We start from the raw sequence: 23492 nt of genomic DNA on the forward strand, positions 1-23492 counted from the left end.
TTAAAAAATATAATTTTGTATAAAAAATAGATATTATAAATTGTTTTACAAAATCATTCTTAATAAATGATATGAAAAAGATAAATTAAAGAAAGTAATAAATAGTTAACAAGGGTATAATTGAAAAAATAGCATTAATGTTTAATTGGTATCCTAAAACAACTTAAAATTTATGATTTTTTTCTTATAATGTGAGAGGCAAGAGTATATGTTATAGCATATGTATCACGAAACACACGAAGAATTACATTTTTTTTTAAAAGCATGAGAAAACATGAAATGAAAATAATTGTGAAACTGACCGCAAGTTGTTAATTTTATTTTCTTAAAATAAAAACTAAATAAAGATTAGAAAAACTTTGGTAGTGATGGAGACTTGATCACGGGTCTCCATGGAATTCTGAGTGGACCTTAATTCTTCGGTTAATTGCAATTTGAGTCTAGTGCTAGCATAATCATTACTTATAATGTGGAGACATATTCAACTTTCAATCTCATTCATTACCCACCAGCACTGAGCAGAGAAAACTGATAAACCCAATACAAGATGTGCAAGGTGACCTAGAAAGATATGATATAGGAGAGAAAACTCCAAACAAAACAAGCAACTGCTAGAACAGCAGTTTGCAAGGCTGTTGTGTTGGATGGATCATTGACAATTCAGAATATCTTTGAACAATATCTACAACAAGAAAATAGCATACCAGAAAGTCTAATAATAATACATCAATAGCAGTCAATGTCTTTGAACAATGAAGAAAAATTCCTTTTACATGTTTATTTTTGCCCTCAATCCTAAACATAAAAAATGAGTTTATACATACTTTCAACTCCAAATCTATCCCTAGCTAACTTTTATAATCAACATTTTGGAACTTAAAAAAGCCATGGTAAAATGAGTTTATAGTGAGTTCCAAGCTGATGCCAACCTTGAGTGAAGTGAAATATACTTTATTTTTTCTCTTCTCCACACTAACCTCAAACTCATTTCTACATTGATCAGATAAGTAGATAACACATCATGATTTTGGATTACATTCTTGGCAACTTCAATTTTGTTTACATTTGATTGATAACAAAGGTTAAAACACAACCAGACCAAACAACATAGGGTAATATAAGATCAGATCACTCACAATTTATTCACGGATGCAGGGTAATATTCACAATGACAAGTGCAGGATACACAATATCAACTCCTCGTACCGGAACCATGTTCATCTGCATTTTGTCATACTATGAATATATCATGAGATAACAAAAACATTATAGAATACAAACACTATTAGTGAAAATTAAAAGTTAAAATCTCAGGATGTCAAATGATCATAAATTCCCTCACCAAGATACCAAAATTCAACAGCATAGTACCAATCCAAATAATTTTTTTCTATTAAATTTTTCAGAAGTAATAGATGGAGTTCCTGAAAAGGAATATGAAATGGGACTTTTATAGTTCTAATCAAATTTTTCAAATGATTCCATGAGGCAGAAATGAACCTCAATATGCTTGAGAAATTAAATTATTAATCGCTTCACTAACAAAAATATAAATTAGAGCTTCTTTGCAATCTTCCTTTAATTGCTAAAACTTCTAATATGTATGCTAACTATTGTACAGAAAAATGATAATAATGCTATTAATATCACAGCCACTACTATCATCAAAACTCATCAAATCTAATTTTTTTTTTTCTTTCTCATTGAATATTGCATCATATGTAACAGAAAAACTATCTACCTTGAGGTGGTGAACATCACTCCCACAGATTCTACTAGCTTTCATTTTAATTCTGACATCATTGGGTCCTTCAAACATACAAAAATAGTTATATCAGAAACACAAATTTTAGAAACATGCAAAAACACTAAAATCACGAAAACAAAACATCGAAATTCAAAATCACCAACCAGCAACAAAAAACGAAAGAATCATTATAATGGGAAACCAAAGATTGCTTTTCTTGTTGGGAGCAATTGCTGTTAATTGTTTACTGTTTCAGTCAATTTTGGTTCCATATGAAAATGAAAGAGCTCCTTGATCTTCTTCTGATTTCAATAATGCTCTTATGGTGGAGAAAGTGTGAATATTCCCATTATTGAAGATGTAGGAGTGCATAACTATGCAAAGATGTAGTAGTTTAGTTTCTGAACTTGGAGTGGATAGAAATAATTTTCATATTTTACTTGAGAAGAAAGATGTTGGTAAAATAAAAAGTTGAAGTTAGATAATGTAGGTTTCAAGAAAAGTTTCATAGCAGTGAAGCCATGTTTGGAGACGAAAATGGGAATTTCTACAATTTCTCAGTTGGTAAAAAGTAAAAATATTGATTCAAGGGAGCATGATGGAGTTGGTTTTGGTGCCTCACAGAGTTCAATTTCATTGACTAATCAGACTCTTGAAAATTCTCCTCAGATTAAGTAGTTGTCTGCCTCAGATAAAAGTACTGCGGCGAATAATATTACTATGAGAAAGATAAGGTGTAATATGCCCCCCTAAGTCAAGAATGTTGATACAGGAGATGAACCATTTACTAGAGACCCGCCGCACTTCTTCTCGCGCAATGGTATTATTTTTGACAATAATGAAAATTTTGACCTTGTAATGCAGATATTTGTTGAAAACTGAGTAAATATTTTTCCTTTTTGCAATTTATGAATGAAAAATTCAGTATTGTATATAGAAATTAGAAACAATAAAAAAGACAAACTTTAGTACTCATGCATTGTTTTGGAGCACAGGTGATTGCTATGAAATGGACACCAATTTTGATCATGGTCATTACTTCTATTGCTCTTCTAGGGGCTGGCTTAGTTATCAGAGATGACTATATTTCTATTTTTAATTCAGAAGGAAGTGCAAGTGAATCTGAGGATGATAATGAGAGAAATGATGTGGCAGAGGAAGAAACAGATGAAGATGACAATGTCTTTTTTGATGCCTGTGATATTCTATCATCAAGAGTTTCATCTTTCTCATCTGATAATGATGCATTTGAATATGTAGATTCTTCAAATAGAAATTGCCAGACCCTGTAGAGAAAGAGAAAGAGAAAGGTGTTAGTCTTTGGTCAATGATCAAGGAAAATATAGGGAAAGATCTAACAAAAGTTTGCCTTCCTGTTTACTTTAATGAGCTTTGAAGAAATGGAGTGCTCATATGTGCTTGACCAAGCATATGAATGGGGAAAAAGGGTAAGTCATATTTGGCTGACAGATTTATATTAAGGAAAATATGGGCACTTCAATATGATCTAAGAAAACTATTTGATAAAATATTGTGCGATGTTGATTTTTGTTTACTATTAGCTCTTTCAATGCTGTATTGGTGTGCTCTTCCCTTTTGCTGTATCTGCCTATGCTTCAACCGAAGGAAGAATTTGCAAACTATTTAATCCATTACTTGGACTCCTTCACATCTGTTTGAAAGGAACAATGTTCCCAATATGGAGGACAAGAATTTTGGGAACTACACTATTTAATTCATGAATACACATATTGAGTCCATTAGTTCTACACAACCCTATGAACATGATACACTTTAATTTGGAGATACAAATATTTATGCTACCTCTCAGGTCAGCCATCACTCTATGATAGTTGCATGTCACTGTCGGTACTTTGACTTTGGAATTTGATGATGGGACCCTTTTTTCATGAGTTGAACAAATGCATGTTGTGGATTATGATAAAGGTCATCATTGATGAGAATTGATAGAGGTCATTGTTGTTTGGTGTGATGCTAATTCTCTAACACAGATGGTTTTTTGGCATAATTGATGAGATATAAAATTGATTACCTTTTTGGTTATATCATTGGTGTTAATAAAATTGGTGATGCTTGAATTGTTAACTAGATGGTTGTTTTTTTTGCAATATTAAGGGACAGGAAAGGATGGCAAGAATGTTTACTTGAAGGATATTTGGCCATCCAATGAAGAAATTGCACAGGTGAATGATGCCTGGTATTATCATTATGTTAAATTACTTATTGAGAATTTGAGATATGATGTGTACAGAAAAATTAACTTTGGTTTTTGCTTGATTCCAATACAGCGTGTTGCCTGACATGTTCACAAGTACATATGAAGCTATTACTAAGGGTAACCCTATGTGGAACGAACTACAAGTTCCTGCTGAGAAGCCGTATTCACGGGACCCCAACTCAACATGCATTCACGAGCCTCCATACTTCAAGGACATGACAATGGTCCTCCTGGACCTCATGGTGTGAAGGATGCCTATTGCCTGTTGAGTTTTGGTGACAGTATAACAAAAACTGATCACATTTCTCCAACTGGAAACATTAACAAGGACAGTCCTGCTGCACAATACCTTATGCAAAGTGGGGTGGAAAAGAAGGATTTCAACTCTTATGGAAGCCGCCGTGGCAATGATGAATCACATACTCACAAGATTAATGACGTAAAATAAGACAAACGAAACAAATGCTAGATATCAGAATAATGACACGCTAGACTCCACACAACCACATAATCGAAAACACCAGACCAAAAACACACCAACAGCATGCCCCTGCACTCTACCTCAAGCCGATCGCTCCACAAACAACAATCCAAAACCACTAGAGAAAAATACAAACTACCTTATGAAACACTCTCCCGGACACCACTCCATTCGAAAGTGAATGGTACAGGTTAATAATCTGAATGCCAACATGGTTAATAATAATATGAACAATTTAACTACATAGCTACATGGCAACATAAAAACTAAGCTATTCAAACAACAGCATTTGCTACATAAGCTCTAATCTGAAGAATAAACGTGCAGTATTCCATCTTCCCTCTTACTAATAATATAAAGCACATCTCTATAGTTTCATTAGAAACAATGAAAGAATAAAAACCCAGGAGATGCCAACAGTGATCACTTCAGCACAGGAAGCTACCAGAACAATTTGATGACATAACCATTCAAAGCGGGAAAAAGTAAATGACCTTTTGACTTGCCATTTTGCAGGTCTCTTATAAATACTGCACGGGTGCAGAATTTCCCCCTGTTCATAGATTAAGAAACTGTCCGTTAGTTATCAAGATCTATTGCACAGATATTATAAAAACAGTAGCCCAAAACAAAAATAGGGAACCATACCTTTCTAACAAGCATCTGTTAGATAATCTTATTTCGTACTTCCTCGAGTTTCTTTAGTATCTCTCCAGGGGTCCTGTCCAATTCATCAGCAATTTTTCTCTGCAGATCCATCGGCAATGTTGGGAATTGCTCACATAGGTCCCCATCAATCACATCCTACACAAATATGAAGGCCTCTCAGAATTGTCAAAAATTAAAGAAACTGATTGATCAACAATTTCACAGCAACTGAATCAAGACTTTCATTCAAATGAGGAAAAAGGGACGGGTTAATTGGAGGGACATAATTAGACATTTTGTTTGGTTGAGAGAGGAGGGGAGATAAGCCTATCTTTGTTTGGTTCACAGGAGGACGAATTTCATCGAGGAAGGGGAAGATAATCCTTTTCATTTTATCAAATACATTTCAGCCTGATGCCATATAAAATCTAATGAACCATACCTCTCCTCTAAATCCACCAATATTTGGAGGAGTAAGAATTGAACCAGAAGGATTTTGCTACACTATGCTAAAACCAAAATCACTAAGGAAACCAAACTAAAGTGAACAGACCTATTTTATACACTCAAAAGCAACAATATCAGTATCAACCTATAACAGAAGGTTAATAAAAATAAATTTTTTTATTTGATTTCAACAAACAAGTTTAGGATTTGACAATACACAAATATGAAAGTGAAGGCTTGTTATTTAAATGTAGATTAATAATGATTTGTTCAAATTCTGCTATGCTAAAGCGTGCCGCTATTTAACAATGCTGAACTGACAGCAGTGCAAAAGGTATATAAGAAAACCAAAGTTTTACTATCAAGCACGCATAGTATAGCTAAGATACAAGAATGGAACATGCACAACCTATTTTTATTAGATTAGAGTCTAATCTATGTTATTTCCAATTTACATTGGTTAGAATTACACTAAATGAATGAACAAATGACACATTTGGGTGTGTTAATGTTTTCATTAAAGGTAGAAGATAAAAAGCCTCGGACAGAAGAACAAGTCATGAAAATGTAATGGAGAGGATGCTTTTATCCCGTATGGATGGCAAGCAACCATTTGGAATAACTGTAAGAAAAAACGCATAATAGTTTAGTATATACCTTAACAGGAAAATAAGCAGATCTATAAGCCATGTGGTCTCTTCCACACAAAGGAGGATTGTCCTGTCTCATATGCATCTCCAAATGAGAAAAAAAATCAACATCATCTCGTGAAGTAAACGCGTGTAATGCACCGACACTTCCCATAACTGTTCCATATACAATGCACTCTCCACCACCTGGTACAAGAGAAGCCTTTTGCAAGCTTGTGATCACATCCCCTACATGGAATTGTACAATTTCTTCAACCTTATTGGGAGCTCCATTCAGCTTTCCCTGCTCCCACTTGATCTTCCCACCAGTAGGATCTTCTTCTATCTCATCAGAAACATCCTGTGGCAACCGCGCAAAAAAGATATTTCCAAACTTGTCTGCACCTGCCATGGTGTCAAAATCTATGTGATATGACGAAGTAAGCCATCTTGGAACAGAATCATCAGCAAATATGTAAAGCTGGTTTTCATCCCGTCTATACTTGCAGTAATGGAAAGACTGGAGAGAATACACAACACAATTAGCTGAAGATTTTATTTTGTGAACAGAAATAGGAGAGTAGCAACACATTCAATCTGCGAACAAACATGTTGTCTGTTTGCAAAATTATGAAAATTTTAATTCCTTATAGAAGCCTTAGTCAAGTTTTCCAAAATAGTATACTTCCAACTGGAGCATTCTTAAGAAAACATGCGATAACAAATGCTAACAGCAAAAGGCAGAAGTCATAACAAACGATAATTGTCGGAATGTCTAACTCAAATATCCAGATATTCAACAAATAAAGACAAAAATTGTATAGAAACATACCTCTTGGATGCCACCTACATAAATTCGATCACGGTAGGCATGAATAGAGACAATGGAGCTGGGGAATGACTTATTCTCACATTTTCTTAATAATCGTCTTTTTCCCAAATCATATAGCCTGAGTACAGGTCCAATTCCTGCAAGTAATCTTCCTTGAAACTGACATAGAGCGAGAGGAACACCCTCAACCTGAGTTTTGTGGAGAAGTTCAAGAGACCTTCCATCATCTAGAAACCTATATATATGAATGAATCCAGCAGTTAAACTCCTTTTGGGTGTAAACTGCAGTCCCTTAGCTGTACCAACAGCTAAAAGGGTTCCGTATTCCTTGTCATGAAAATTTACAGTGCATATGCTGAATGCAGCCTCATTCTCCTGAAGCTCCAAAAGACAGGTCGTATTTCCTGTCCTTGGATCAAGAACTCTGATGCAGGATACCCACTTATCTGATTCAGATTTTGGATAACCATAATGCTCGTCAGAGAGGGAATCGTCGTTATCCTCATCCTCCCCACCATTCTCCATTTGATCTTCACTTCCAGTCTTATTTTCCCCAGCATGAGCAGCCTCAAAACACTCTTTCCTTGCAGCTTCACGCTCTTCTGCTGTAAGTGCTCCTTGATCACTCTCAATCACCACCAGAAGTTTCCGTTTTGGTTGCAGCACAAATTTCCTTGGGGTGTATCTAAGAGGAATAACATTCTGATTAAATGTTTCTCCTAACCTTTCAACGGTAAAAATCCTCAATGCCTCACTAGCAACAGACACTACACCTTCAAAACATTGGTCAGATGAAAATGACGCGGCGTATTCAAGGGTTTCATATGAAAGGGGCGTTAAAAGGAAATGTCCTTGGTGAATATAACCAAGCCAAGGTCGACTTGACAGGCAAAGCATAGCACGCTTTCCTCTTACAATAATGGGAAACAGCTTTGGGGCTTTTAATCCTAAGAATCGGGAACGGGTATCAGAAAGAAGACCTGTGACCATATCCACCACAGTTCTAGACAAGACACCATTCTGCAAACCAGCATTAAGGAAAAGGCTAGCAGGATGATCTGCACCATCCTCACCACCAACAGATGCTTGAACTTCAAGGAAAAGAAGAGATTCTGGGGCTGAAGAAAGACTCTGTATACCTAGAGTCTGCATACAATCATCGGGATCCAACGATAAGATTCGGATCGTTTTGTCATATGAGCCAACTGCAAGAAAACGGGATCTTAGTCTGCCTTTAGGCACTGGAGCAATGTCCAAACAAGCAACATCTCCTGACATTTCATGCCGCTCCACCTCCATCAGCTGACCAGTTACATCGACTTCAAAATATATAAGCTCCCCACCGTTCAGCGCAATAACAACCTGAAGTCTATTGGACCCAACTTTTGCAATTGTCCTCTTTCCAGAAGTTTGCCACTCATTCGTACGGCCATCCTCCCTAATATGCCTAATACCATTTGGATGAACCTGCATGAGAGAATCATCGCCTATCAAAGAAACAGCGAGGGAGGGAGCAGTATCCAGAAAACCACTGTCGCTGACTTCATCAGCAGTCTCACCAATAGAAAGCACAAGTGTGGCATTTGTGAAGGACACAACGATATATGCATCAAACTCATCCATAACATTCTTCTTAACAGTCCAAACAGCACTAGGTATACCAGGAAGCTTGGAAACCGCCATCTCACTAACTGCCAAACCAGTTCTCATGATCCTCAGAGATGACCGAGGACCGCGCCCACAAAGAGTAAAAATTTGGGGAGTCTCCTCTTCAAAGAGATTACTGACCTTCATATCCATGACAGGCATCAAACTCTCAACCTGGTCAATCCTAACAAGGTTTTTGAGTCTCCTGGGCTGGAAAAACACAGGCTGAAAACCCTCTTCTGTTTCCATCAGACTCGCAGACGATGCTCCCACATCATTATCATCATCCCCTATTCCCTTAAATTGATACAATGCATGATTCCCAAACTCGGAAGCTGCAAACAAGAACCCCGACTTGAGCACACAAATTGATACAGCAACAGCAATAGTATCAAAATACTTAATATTCAATTCAGAGACACGGTCACCACCACCGTCAGTCAAAGTTACCTTAAAGATATCACCATACTCAGTCTGCAAAAGGAAGAACAATTTAAACTCCTCAGGTTTCAAATTCTTTGTTTTATGCATAGCAGCCGAAACAATGAGAACACCACGCTCGGCAGGCAAATCAGCACGTCTCGGAATCACAGCCCTAACATCCGGATGACCCTGATTCTTATAAATAACAAAATTTTCAGCACAAACAAGCACCCCACTAGGGCCATCAGCACCACCAGGAACAGTCACAAGCATATTAGCACCATTATCAACCTGATCAGACCACTTCCTAGAAACATGATTAAGACCCAAATCAAGTTCATAAAAAATCAAATGCTTCTGAGCTTGAGAAGCAGCCACACCAGTAGCATCCTGATCAGCATCAGAACAATCCAATTCAATAGCAGCAAATATAGGATTTTCAAAACCACAATCAACAGCACAAATTGAAAAAACAATAGTATGAGATTTATTTGCTTCTAAAGGCGAAGAAATTGTTAACCTAGCTAAACTATCTCTATTCAAAACATAAACAAGCTTCTTTTTTTCACAAGCAGCAATCATAACAGCTCTACCTTTAGGATCAATTGCAAGATACTGACCAGGAACAATTCTCCGGCAACCTGATTTCCCAAAAGTTTCTTGGTGAATTTTATCAAAAACGTTTTTCTGTTTGTTGTAATCAAGGATTACGATTCTGCCGGAGTCAGAACCGACGACGATGAAGTCTTTCTGAGCTCCGGTGAGACGGAACTGAGACAGGGAGCGAATGGTGCCGAAAACTTGGACGGAAAGGATTGATTGAATGCGGCCAAATTTGTCGGGGCGAAGAAGTTCGAGAACCTTGCCTCTGGCGACGACGATTTCTTGGGTAATACCGTCGTCTGAGCCGGAGAAGTTGCCGTTGATTGCACAGACAATGCCGGTGGGTCGTTGCAGAGTGAGATTGTAGAGATACATGGCTATGACAAAGCGATGCACAGAAGGGTTTAGGGTTTTAGAGATTTCGATATGGTAATTGTGAAGGGTTTACGGTTATAGCGGTTGGGTTATCGATTACGATTTGATAATCGTGTTTTTGGTTATGGAGAATGGTGTTTATATACTCTTCTAATGAGTGAAGGAAAGGAAAATAATTCTGGAATATGGGCCGTGCTTTTTTTATTTGGTAATACCCAAAAATCTTTTATGCCCCCTGAATTTCCCAATTTGCCCTTAATCCAAGAGTTCTGTATGTCTTGAGTTGAACTTGAACGTACGTGCAGTGCAGGATTTGTATTTTCACTGTCTCATTTCATCTTCCTTTCTCTGAGTTCAAAAATCGACCTATTCCTTCTCCAGTTCATTTTTCACCCAATTTATGTTCCTTCTGTACGCATCAAATGATTTCTCTAAGTCGACCTATTGTTGAATCTTGTTCCTAAAATCTGTTCTCGTAAGAGTTTTGTTAGGGTTATCTCCAAAGTTAAGGTAAAATCTCCACTTAAATTTTAAGTTTCAGTTTCTAGTATATAACTATTGATTGCAATATTATTGCTACAGTTGTTCTGTATTTGATACTCAGTTTCTAAACTGCTTGATTCTTCAGGTATACAATAATAATCCCATTCCAAATTGCTTGTATTTGGTTCCTTTATGTTATGCTTGTAATGAAATCTAATTGGTTACTGGCTGCCTTTTTTTTTTTGTATATTTGAATTGGATTTAAGTAGTTTGTTTTAACGTGTTCCAAGTGTTCGACAAGATTTTTTTTTTTTTTTTTGTAGTATATATGAATAACGAAGATGTTGGTAGGACACGACATGGTAAGGAGTCATTGCATGCTTCTGTCTGCGGAGAGCGAGTGGCAAACACTCAGGCAAGGACACGTGGGTGACGATGTGGTCAACTGGTCGTGGGCGTGGTCTGAGCGAGGGACCGGAAGGCTCTGGTTCATAGTCTCAGGTTGATATCGAGATGCCATCATCAAAGGAAGTATCTGGCTCACAACCTCCTTCTGTAGGAGTGGTTCAAGAGGGCTATGGCAGAGGACCTTCTGAGACGTCTTTGTTGCCGAATTTTGGCCAACATATTGCAGCCAAGATTTGGAATGGAGAGGTAAGAATACTTGCATGAATCAATGAAGGAACCAACAATGTGCATATTAACATCACATAATAGTTAGATTTATAAAAGAGACTGCAAGTGTCGTAGACTAACCAAAAATGAATTTTTTCCAATATTTACATCAGACAAAATGAAAAGAACAAATGGCATCCCAAAGTCAAGATAGTTTACGATAACAATCCAAAGCGATACGCTAAAATAGTAGAAGTTCAAATAGTTCAACAACAAAGATCTACTTTTGAACAACTCGAACGTGCAAGTTCTTTGATGACTTTTCGAGATCAAAGATAAGCTTACCACCTTCTTCCATCACACGTTCTCTGCTGAAATTGAACCACTGTCCATCCAAGTATTTTTCATAGCTTGCTCTTTCGGCGGTAATGGGGCGACACTTATATTTTCTCTATGTCTGGTCATCAATGATAGTGATTGTTTTGCGCATTTCTTTCAGAATTGTTCTTGACACCTCGTTTGGAAAATACTAAACAGGGAAATAACTGCAATATTAGTCTAATGCATATTAACATGGATAAGATGTATGTGAATATAGTTACATATAATTTATAAAATAAAGGTGGCATAAGCTAAAGAAAATGTACCATGACTTCTAATTTATCTTCATATTAGCTTCCTATAAAGTCTAGATAAATGCATGCATGTGAATTATATGTACCTCGTTGGCTAATTAACATTGTTGAAACAAACGGAAATTAAGCATCGCTCCCGCATGTGCATCTATAGCTAGCATCATTTGACATTGATGTCTTCGAACATTTAATGCAACTCTCGTAATACCATTCAAATTGGTTATGATTGAATTTAGTTGTTTTCCAAATAGTGATGCAGTATGTTTCCTAACACAAATTATGCACATAAAATAAAGAATAATGCAATATGTATTTTTATTTTGTGCGTAAAAAAATTCAAAGCATGTTTGTGCATAAAAAAAAAAAAACAAACCTTTACTAAGTTTGTAAATTCAATAATTGGCCTAACTTGAGACAAATTGAAAAAATAATTGTACGAAGTACGTTGAGAAGAAGCTGAACTCTGACTTAAGTTCTGACTGAAGCTTTGACTCTAAGTTTGAGAAGTGTTAAGGTCACAACAACAATTCAATAAACATGGTCAAACAACAATCAAATCAGATTGTGAAATAATAAGTTACTCTAACACTGTATTTTGAAATCATAATGCAAACTTACTAAGTCTTAAACTTCTCAACAACCAGATGATTTAGGTTGATGACCAGCCTCGAACCTGACCAATTGTTACATATATTTGGGTTGCCATTGACTACAAAATAGAAGCAAATAACTCAATGTATATAGATAGTAAATGATAAAGCTACAAAGTATTTTTTTCAGGTCATTATCAACCATATTCCCACTGTATAAGTAAATACATCTTTCAGGTCATTATCAAACTTATATAAAATTGTATCACCTGATCCTGAAAAATTAGAAAATAATACTTTTTATCTTTCAAAACAATGTTCGTACACGGTGTCTTGACAATCTCATGAAGAAGTCCGATGATTTCTTAAAAAAAAAATTACATCTATAAGAACAATATAATCGGAGAAAACACAGAAATAAATTAAAGCACATAATTATACCATATAAAACGTCAGTTTTAAATTTTCCATCTTGAATTTTCTTAAATGACTTAAAGCGAAATTCATGAGTAAGAACGTTAGTTAACTTGTCATACTTCTGCATCTTTGTACCAGAACTAAAAACAACCTTAAAGGGATTAAATGCAACGTCATTATCAAACATATGACAATTATACAAAGTATAAGTCTTGTTTTCCTCGATCAAAGCCTTGCTCCAATTCTCTATATCGAGTTATTACATGAACTCAATCACCCTAAATCCGAGAAAGAAACCAAAAAATATAAATAAATCAAAATGTACACTAATAATTAACATTGATAAATCATAATGAAAATTACAACAAATTTTAACTAACTCATCTAACTTTTGCATCACAAATAACGAGCTTCATATGTTGATTCTCATTACTACCCGTCATAATCCAAGAATCCAACACTCCAAATCCTATTTTCCAAATGTCCAAATCATTCTTGAGATCATTAATGTAGTCATAATCCCTTGACATTGAAAGTCTTATATAGAAATACAATAATACATCATTTAATTTTATTCTCTTTGTTCATTCTGATATTGAAAGAAACTAACATATTTCAATGTGATCAATTTTTGTATCATCAATTCAACCTGATCTTAAATGCACAAATTTCTGTATCGTCAACTTTCTGGACCTCAATGATATGACCAAAACAAATTTACACCAATCAACTTTCGTACGGCTCAATGATATAAGAAAGAATAAACCAAATACGAAAACTGTTACAACTTTAGGATTGCTCACAAAAAATAAAATAACCCACATGCATCAATTTTTTCAACTACAGTACCAGAAACTAAAATAACAATTGTGTCAAAACCTTACAATGAGCTAAAATTCAATCATCATGACCTCTACTAAATTCCACATAACAAAGTAAGATTTATTTATGCATTGTTCCTATCAAAAGTTCACGAGGACAAAACTTTGAATTTATTATGAATTAACATAATAAATAAATAAATAAAAATGTTTAAAATATTTTCTGAAGGCCAAAAATGTTAAAAAAAAAAATTTTTTTTTTTTTTACAAATACTATATTTACTCAATAACGTTTATTTTGTGTAACATGAATACAAATTTGTATCATCATATAAATGACTTGTTAAATATTTGAATAGGATAAACAATATAAGGAGTCTGAAATAATAACATAAATAATATCAAAATAGTTGATTTTTTTTATTTCAATTATACTTTATAACAAATTTCGTTATAAGAATACCATATTTTTGGTCTCTTTCAAAAATATAAAAATTTATATTATATTTGTTACATTGTTGGTGTCATGGAAACAAATATGGTTAGTTTTTATGAATAATAAAAAAATTAAGCATAGTTTTTTTAGGTACCTATACCTTTTTTGAAGAAAAGATATCTACAATTTTACTTTTAATTAAAATCAAAATCTTATAAAAATAAAAATACGCAGTATGCAACGCCAAAAAAAATTATGCGCATCAGTGTAACAAAAAAACAGACACACATAAAACATTACTCTAAACGCTAATGTGTGTATGTATATATTAGCGAGGTTGAAGAAAGAAAATAAAAATATTTGGTATCATAAATGACAGCGTGAATAAAAATATTTGTGAGGTTGTGATGATTAAACAATATTGAAATTAAATATATAAATGATAAAAAGATAATAAAATTCTTTTGAAAAAAAAAGGTAATAAAATTAAGTGGAACATCCTTAAAAAAAATTAAATGGAACGGTTCAAAAAAAAAATGGAAGAAAAAAAAATATTGAAATATAATATTAAAAAATAAAAGAAAAGGTTCCCGGCGTGAATTGAAGAGAGATGCTTGTGAAATAAATCGTCGAGAAGTAGTTTTTTGAAATAACATTCAACAACTTTTGGCCAAAGCTCATTCCATTCAATTTTATGCATTAAAAAAAAAGTGTCTTTTTTAGTAAGTACTTAATTGATATTGTATTTGGCTTAAATTCTCCTTAAAAATGTAGAGAAGTTGAAAAAAAATCGGGTCAATCGATATCTTAATCTCCCACAACAGCAGTGTAGAAGCAACTGAAATTGGAAGAAAAAATTGGAAAATAGTTAATATTAAAAAAATTGGAAAATAGTTAAAAAAATTTAAAAATATAAAAATTGGAAAATAGTTAAAAAAAATCGGTGAGGTAGCACTCAACCAAGCAACACTAAAAAAAATTATATGCATTAACGTAACAAAAAAACAGACAAATGACCATAAAATATTACTCTAAACGTTAATGTGTGTGTGTGTATTCGCGAGGTTGAAGAAAGGAAATAAAAATATTTGGTATCATTAAATGACAACGTGAATAAAATATTTGTGAGGTTGTGATGATTAAACGATATTGAAATTAAATATATAAGTGATAAAAAGATAATAAAATTCCTTTGAAAAAAAGATAATAAAATTAAATGAAACCTCCTTAAAAATTTAGATGGAACGGTTCAAAAAATTAAATAAAATTAATATAAATGGAAGAAAAAACATATTGAAATATAATATTAAAAATAAAAGAAAAGGTTTCCAACGTGAGTTGAAAAGAGGTGTTTTTGAAATAAATTGTCAAGAAGTAGTTTTATAAAGTAACATTCAACAACTTTTGGCCAAAGCTCATTCCATTCAATTTTATGCATTCAAAAAAAGTGTTTTTTTTAGTAAGCATTTAATTGATATTGTGTTCGACCCTATGAAGCCCGGATACGTAGTACAAATACGGGTACGCGGATACAAATTTTTTTTTAAAATTAGGATACGATACGGCTAATATACGTTAACAAATTATTTATACTAAAATTTATATGCATGTAAAATACTTAGAAAAACATTGATTACTATTCAATACTATATAATCATAAAAGTCGCAATTTACAAAAAATAATACATGTGATCAAAATAAAAAATGTATAAGTATTCGTGTGTATCTGTCGATTATCTTATAAGTATCCGATAAAATATATATTTTAAATTAAAATAATTAATTCTGATACTTCGTGGGTACGTATCCGCGGAGTATCAGAATCTGATACGTATCCAGTACGGTTACATCTCCATTTTGGGGTATCCGGGCTTGATAGACTAACTTCTCCTAAAAAATATAGAGAAGTTGAAAAACAGCCGGGTCAAACGATACCTTAATCTCCCACAACGGCAATGAAGAAGCAACTGAATTTAAGATTATTTTTAATCTTATAAAATAAATATAAAATATAAAATAAAATATAGAATTTGGATGAGTTGGCACTCTCCAAAGATAAGGAATTATAAAATTACCAAATTGCCCCTCTAGGGACAAAATTGGAAATTCATATGACATCAATTTTAATAAATAATAAATAAATAATAAAGTAATAAATAGTAAAGTAAAGTAAAAAGTAATAAAGTAAGTATATATATAGACCACAATTACAATTCGAATACAATGGAATATATTCAGGTCCAAAGGCTATGAATTCTTGGAGTTGGAGGAGGGTAACGTAGAAGCAGCTCCCTCATCATTATTGTTGAAGCGATCACAATGTATGATCAAATCTTTTGTAGAAGTCATTCCCTTATTGTTGTCATAAGAACCATCGAAAAGTATGATCATGTCATTTGTAGAAGTAAGATTATTTTTTAAAAAATTAAATATTATTAATTTTGATATTTTTGGTGCTTAAGAAGGGTACATTTGTTTCAAATGTAATCTAAAATTTAAACGTCTGAGCCAAACAGAGTGAAGTATCATATGTATCAAATCAAATGGCTTTGCTGGCCTATTCATCTCAAAATGCTTTCTTACACGTCTAACATTTGAATACAACACCCTATACTTTGTTTCTGTAATATTTTGTAAAATAGTCTTAATTTCTGGTATTCTATCAACTGCAATTTCCATGGAGAATTGACTCCAATTAAGCACATCACTAAAAGGCAAAGAGTAATTGTCACAAATTATCACTGGGACACATCCTGCATAAATTGCTTCCACCACTCTTGGACTTGCCACTTCATGTCCACTAGGGCACAAACAAAACTTGCTTAGACCCATCAACTTTGTATAATCTTGACCTTTTGGAAGGTACTCATGAACTTGAACTTCTTCATCCTTGTCCTTCCAACTCTTGAGCAATTTTTTTCTAATCTTACCATGGGCACCACCAGCAAAAAAAGTTAAGATTGTTCGGTTATTAGGGTGTTGGTCTGTATTAGGTGGGCCAAGCTTTCCAACAGGCAAATTCAATTGAGGGATGGACACATCTCTGTTAGGCCAAAATCCTTCTGAAGTGTTGGCATTGCAGAGTGCTCTGATGAAGTGCTTGAAGAGTTTAGGATTAGCATATGAAACTCTTGGTCCCTGAATCATTAAGTAAAGGGTATTTTTCTTGTAACATCATCACATAGACTACTTAAATTCAAAAATGGTGAAATTGTGAACCTACCCAATCATGGCATGAAAGCAGAAAATGGTCAGCACCTTGACTTATGTTCCAATAAGGATACTTGTTGGCAACAATTTTGATATAATCCTCAACTAAAAGCTGTAAGCGATGAGGATTATAATCTGATCTTGACTTTCTAGGCTTGTAAACATAGCGAATGACCTTAGACACGCTGAAAGGAAGAAAGAAAACATGGGCCAGTTCAGGATGAGTAGCCTTGAATGGACTCTTGTTACTTGTGTCCATTTCATCAATGAATTGTCCTTCAATGGAATATTTGTTGTTTACAGGTCCATCATGCACCAATGGTTGCTCTCCTTCCTTGTATACCCATACCTTGAATCTCTTCACCATCTCCTTGTGGCTCCTGGTTTAGGGGAAAACATATTATTGTACAAGTATAACCAAACTGGTTTAGCTGAAAAGCATAGATTTGAAATTGTTATAATTAAACTTAACTGGTGAAAAGCATGTGGATTCAAGTAAATGGACCCTTTTGGAACAAAACTCTGTTTCATGTTGGTTGTGGACTTCTTGGACCGAATTGCTCTCTGAATCAATGCTCTTGTTTGTGCTAAATCTTCTTCAATCTTCTCCAAACTAGTCATGTTCTTTCTCCCATCACCAAACTGAAAACAAAACAAAAAATTAAAAAGACATGTGAGAACAATGAGAGCACCTTAATCCATGTTTAACTTATATTATTGTAGCTAACATTATTTGATGAGATCGAGAGAAGCTCATGAGGTGAGTTGATATGGATCATATGATTTTCATTTGGAGTGAAAATAACAAGGAAAAAATTGAGGAAGAGCACTAGAAAGATCAAAGGGCATATTAATGAAGATTTGAAAACTTTCATCTCAGAACTTGTAAATCTGCCCCAAGACAAAGAAAGATGCCTCAGTATCACCACCATGTAGTATAAAATAACTTTAGTTATAAATTAATAGAGTCAAGTGCACAAATGTCATGAACACGACCTAACACCAAATAAATAATCTTATCTTATCTCAAAACAAAACAAAACAAAAGCTAATCAATTTTATATATAGAAAAGATACCAATAACGAATAAATGGTGCCGTCAGCTACGGCCCACTTACATAGATGCTCACGTGTACATGTCCTTAACATTTCTATTGCATTAAGCATCTGCTAAATTTTGGAAAAAGACATCAAATAAGTTAATAACATACACAAGCGTTAGCTAAAATAAGAGCAGTGTTGAAATTTTAACTAATGTACATTAATTAATCATATCACAGTTACAGATGAAACTTTAATCAGGCCATGTGCCATGGTTTACATTAGGATCTATACATTTATATTTCAATTGAATCTATAATGTTCACAGAACATAATTACTTGAAAAATCACAGTTACACACCCAGCATGCAGAAACAACTTTTATTTTATTTATTTTGAGTCAATGAGTCTGAAATTAAGTCTTCTAAGCCAAATTGAATGAAGTATCATGTGCATCACATCAAAAGGCTTAGCAGGCCTATTCATAACAAAATGCTTTTGAACTTTCATCACATTCATATGCAACTTCATGTACTTATCTTTTGTAACATTTTGTAATATATTCTTAATCTCTACTATTTTCTCCACTGGAATTTCAACTGAAAATTCACTCCAATTCAACACATCATTGAAAGGCAAGGAATAATTCTGAGAAATAATCACAGGTACACACCCAGCATTAATTGCTTCCACAATTCTTGGACTAGCCACTTCATATCCACTTGGACACAAACAAAATTTACTTAGTCCCATTAATTCTGTATAGTTTTGACCCTTTGGAAGATACTCATGAACTTGAACTTGTGCATCTTTGTTCTTCCAATGATTTAGTAATAATTTTCTAATGTCACCATGGGCCCCACCAGAAAAGAAGGCTAATATGGTTCTGTTTAATGGGCTTTGGCCCAGATTTGGTGGGCCTAACTTTCCAACTGGTAAGTACACTTCAGGGATAGACACATCCCTTTTGGGTTGGAACCCTTCAGAAGTGTTGGCATTGCATAAGACTCTTGTGAAGTTTTTGAAGAGGTTTGGATTTGCATCTGAGATTTCTGGTGCCTGAATTATCAAGTAAAGCATTTAAACTTTGGTTGCAGACATTAAAAAATTTAAAGCATAGGTTATAATGTTAATAAAATATTTCTATTATGTCAGACTAATTGAACTGCAGAATTGAAAACATTACATGAAATATGAATCTCCAAGTAAGGCATTTATTCTGTCTGACACCAGGTTCATCAAATACATTAGGTATTTGTTATATGAATTTTCTAAAAAAACATCATGGATTAAAATTATGACATGTTTCAGCAAAATAAAAATAAATAATAGGGACATGCCTTCATAACCAAATTCACTACAATAATTAGTATTTGATTGAAGTATATATTAGCAATATTTTTAAAATGTACATGATGGTTAAACAAATTTAATGCAGAGTTATAGACACTAGACATTGCATACATGCATATTATGGAAAAACAATAATAAACCTCAGCATGTTTAAGTTCCTAGTAATTAATCAAATGAAGTGTGAGAAGAAAATTACCCAGTCATGACAAGAGAGGAGAAAATGGTCAGCACCATTGCTTCTATTCCAATAAGGATACTTATGAGCCACAACATTTACATAATCCTCCACCATTCTATGAAGTCTGTCACGGTTGAAATCCTTTTTGGACATAATTGGCTTATAAACATATTGAACCACATTTGCAACACTAAAAGGAAGGAAAAATATGTGTGCCTCATTAGGGTGCTTAGCCTTAAAAGGACTCATTTTGCTATTGTCTATTTCATCAATGAATTGACCTTCAATTGCATATATGTTGTTCACTGGTCCATCATGTACTATTGGTTGCTCTCCTTCTTGGTATACCCAAATCTTCAATCTCTTCACCATTTCCATGTGGCTCCTGATTTTCATAATTTTATTTAGAGAAAAATACAAGGACTTGTTAGTAATAAAGAATCATAGTAGGTTATCAAGGTTTCGAATTGCAGGTGCAACTATATATGTCCAATGTTTTAAAAGTTATCAGCAACCGCTATAGTAGTTGCAACATCACAATTACATGGTTGCGTTAGCTGTATTTGACTATGATTTTTCGCAGTATCAAAGTCATGCTAACTATATTTGATTATAATTTTTTATAATATCAAAGTCGCGAATGCAACAGTGCCATTTTTAAAGACTAAAACATTGAAATTTTAATTCAGAAGAATTTCTCAAACTTAACTGATGAAAAGCATATGGATTTCTGTAAATGGACCCTCTTGGGACAAAAACATCACGCCTCCTTGAAGTACTGTAATTCCTTGAAAGAATTGCTTCTCGAATTGAGGCTCGAGCTTCGGACAAACTTCCTTCAACTCTATCCAAGCTACTCATAATTTTCTGCATGCAAACAAAGATGATGAAATAGAAACTTTGGTTTGAGAAAACAGATAGATAATACAAAACTTTGAGCTGAAACTTTTTTGTTGATCATTAATACCTTAATGCTACTGTTTTCTTTATGGTCAAAGCTTCTATATGCAGAGTTATAAGTCAGAAACTGATGAGGTTTAATTACTTGTGTTGCATTATTCATGTCTTTTATACTAGGAAGAGAGAAAGGAAAAACAAAGAAGGAAAAATGAAATCCTTTTTGAGAAGTGAAGAGAAAAATGAGGAAGAAGAAGAGTGGTAGTAACAGTGAAGTTGTGAAACATCTTAAGGCCTCCATGTATGACAGTTTCAGAGTTGCAGGTTGAATGAATATTTGCCTTCATGATATTTAATTATATATGTTAGGAGTAATTAAGGTAATGTAAATGAAGTCATGTGAGCATGTCTAAGAAGTTGCAGACCTAAGTTATTCTAAGACTATTCAACAATCTTTTAGTATTAGGTGTTCGTATGGTTGAAGGCATGTATTGTATCATCAACCTGAAAAGTAGGGTTAGTGTAGTTGTATACATTTACAAATTACCTTGCACATGGATCATGAATGAGAACATTTATTTTTGTGCAAGTTTAAAAGGAATTATATTGTACGTTAAGCACTTGAGAATGAGAATTGAGATACGAGAAAGAGGGATATACTACTTTATAGTGGAGTACTACATATTTTTAACATATTTTCAATGGTTTGATATTTATATTTGAATCTCATTAATTCACGTGTGGATCACATTGAAATTCTCTCTTGGATCACACATTTATTGGTTTGTGAGCTTTGTACATTGAAATTCAAACTGCGGATTTGACTGAAAGTGAGGAAAGTCCAACCTCCTCGAGAGGTGAAGAGATCCATGATCTCAAAAAATGTAGTACTAGTATACTCTAAGTCAAATTTTATATCTTATGATGATTTTTTTAAGCAAAATCTTATCTTATGATGTGATTAGTACAATTACGCATGTTAATTTTGCCAAATTAATTGCTTTTTGATTCAACTTTCTTTCAGTTTGTAAATTTTCCTGTTGATTTTTTTAGTAAGAAGAATAATATTCGTAAAACTTTTATTTCTAAACACTCATTCAACATAGAGAGAGTAGGTACCGAATTTTGACTAGCTAACCAAAACAGGAATTTAATCTTCTTCGACGATTGTAATTTCCAAAACCAAGACCAAGACAAAGGAGAGTTGATTACCGAATTCATGCGAGCCAATATCCAAGAATATCCACTATTAGCAGTGTAGATGCAATTTTTGTTATGAGTCCATATGAATGCGTTCTCTGCAGAAGCATTGAAATTGAGTTGCATATTATTTATGAGGTCTATGGCAAATGAGGGAAGCTGAGTGTAAAGAATGTGAGCATGGGGGCTGCCAGAAGAGAATACATCTTTAACTGACAGCAACATATCATGAATGTCAATGCAGGGAGCAAGGGACTCTATGAAACGAAGAGAACACCAAGGGCATGACCAGAAAGAGGAAGAACCTGACCCGTTCATAGAAATGTAGCCCATTCTGCATATGATGAGACTTTTCTTCATTGTGTGTGTGTGATTGAACCCATTCTAAGCACTTGTGGCAGCAAGCAGGATTTAATCAATCTGATTTTTTCTCTAACGACGACACTATAAATTGGATCAAGAACAGGGTGATGGGGCCTTACTATTTCCTTTTTGCAGCAACAATTTGGTGGGCATGGAGGAATCGAAACTTGATGTGCTTAGGAAACAAGAACCGGTTGAACACTAAGTTATCCTTCAACATTCAAGGTATGGTTGATACCCTCAAAGCTTCTTATCCTTTCATCTCTAGTACTACTCATGAAGCCCAATTCATCAAATGGAACAACAATAATCATTCTTGTGTCATCCTTAATGTTGATGGAAGTTGCCTTAGATCTCCTATAAGAGCAGGTTATGGAGGAATTTTAAGAAATGATGCAGGTTTTTTCTTATCAGGCTTTACTGGATTGGATACATCTAAAATTTACTTGATATCTTGTACGTTGAGCTTTATGTCATCTATAAGGGTCTCATGTTGGCCAAAGAAATGGGTATTACTAATTTTGTTTGCTACTCTGATTCTCTTCATTGTATCAACATCCTCAATGGTTTCCCAATGAGGTTTCATGCTTATGTTGTTTTAATCCAAGACATAAAACAGTTAAGAGAGACAAAGATAAAGATACTTCAAGAGCCCTGTTTGGATTGAGTGGATATGTATTGGTTTGTCTACATTTTTCAATACTTCATTTTTATCTCTGTTTTTCTCTTCTCATCTGCTATTACTCCTAACTTTCTATTCCTATCTCTCTCCCTTGTAAAATGGATATTGTATGTCTTCGAAATATTTTCCATTTTTTATGGGCGTTATTTATATGAATATGCAACGCATCAATATATCCTACCCCAAATACTTTAGCAAATTTTTTTCAATAAAAATTTAAGTGAATTTTTGTTCCATCAATTCATTCACATGTAATTTAAATTAAAAAACGAAATAAAGTCAAATACGTATTTAAACCTAACATTATTTCAAGATAAAGTTTTAAGTATTTTGAAGTTTGTTTGAGTAGCAATATCTTGTAGGTAAAATTCATTCAAAACTTAAATTTATATTAAAATATCCTTAAATATATGAAAGATGCAGAATAGAGTAGTCGTTAGTTTTTTTTATCAATTTCCTCCTTATTATTAAAAAAATATTTTTTTCATGCGTGTGTGATC

The 23492-nt window shown here is 33.8% G+C and overlaps 2 protein-coding genes and 1 long non-coding RNA gene across 12 annotated transcripts; 1 reads left to right on the plus strand and 2 right to left on the minus strand.

The window, feature by feature from the left end:
• Positions 1 to 683: 683 nt before the first annotated feature.
• On the minus strand, positions 684 to 10377 carry LOC11444450 (spliceosome-associated protein 130 A). 6 transcript variants are annotated; one of them, XM_039833324.1, is made up of 8 exons: positions 7024 to 10377; positions 6220 to 6711; positions 5116 to 5271; positions 3129 to 5020; positions 1912 to 3033; positions 1742 to 1809; positions 1137 to 1221; positions 684 to 990 (listed from the first exon to the last, which is right to left on the minus strand). In XM_039833324.1, exons 1-3 carry the CDS (start codon positions 10069 to 10071, stop codon positions 5134 to 5136), a joined length of 3678 nt encoding a protein of 1225 aa, XP_039689258.1. In that variant the 5' UTR covers positions 10072 to 10377; the 3' UTR covers positions 684 to 990; positions 1137 to 1221; positions 1742 to 1809; positions 1912 to 3033; positions 3129 to 5020; positions 5116 to 5133. The 6 variants fall into 6 exon arrangements, with proteins under 6 accessions (XP_039689258.1, XP_039689260.1, XP_039689261.1 ...); XM_039833326.1 differs by having other exon boundaries at positions 1137 to 1236; XM_039833327.1 differs by having other exon boundaries at positions 684 to 1221; positions 7024 to 9483; positions 9687 to 9828.
• Positions 10378 to 10389: 12 nt separating this feature from the next.
• On the plus strand, positions 10390 to 11712 carry LOC11444961 (uncharacterized). The gene is made up of 3 exons (XR_003011622.2): positions 10390 to 10581; positions 10878 to 11208; positions 11343 to 11712. It is a non-coding gene; the product is annotated as an uncharacterized lncRNA (long non-coding RNA).
• A 4738-nt stretch (positions 11713 to 16450) lies between these two features.
• On the minus strand, positions 16451 to 23117 carry LOC11440675 (probable glycosyltransferase At3g42180). Of its 5 annotated transcripts, XM_039833330.1 has the most exons (6): positions 21960 to 22446; positions 20560 to 20717; positions 19869 to 20235; positions 17751 to 17920; positions 17292 to 17658; positions 16451 to 17206 (listed from the first exon to the last, which is right to left on the minus strand). In XM_039833330.1, the coding sequence occupies exons 1-6, from the start codon at positions 22305 to 22307 to the stop codon at positions 16526 to 16528; spliced, it is 2091 nt and encodes a 696-aa protein (XP_039689264.1). In that variant the 5' UTR covers positions 22308 to 22446; the 3' UTR covers positions 16451 to 16525. The 5 variants fall into 5 exon arrangements, with proteins under 5 accessions (XP_039689264.1, XP_039689266.1, XP_039689265.1 ...); XM_039833332.1 differs by lacking the exons at positions 19869 to 20235; positions 20560 to 20717; positions 21960 to 22446 and adding an exon at positions 18993 to 19105; XM_039833331.1 differs by lacking the exons at positions 19869 to 20235; positions 20560 to 20717; positions 21960 to 22446 and adding an exon at positions 18397 to 18414.
• Positions 23118 to 23492: the final 375 nt, after the last annotated feature.

Source organism: Medicago truncatula, chromosome 4 (assembly GCF_003473485.1).
Source record: "Medicago truncatula cultivar Jemalong A17 chromosome 4, MtrunA17r5.0-ANR, whole genome shotgun sequence".
Classification (NCBI taxonomy): Eukaryota; Viridiplantae; Streptophyta; class Magnoliopsida; order Fabales; family Fabaceae; genus Medicago; species Medicago truncatula.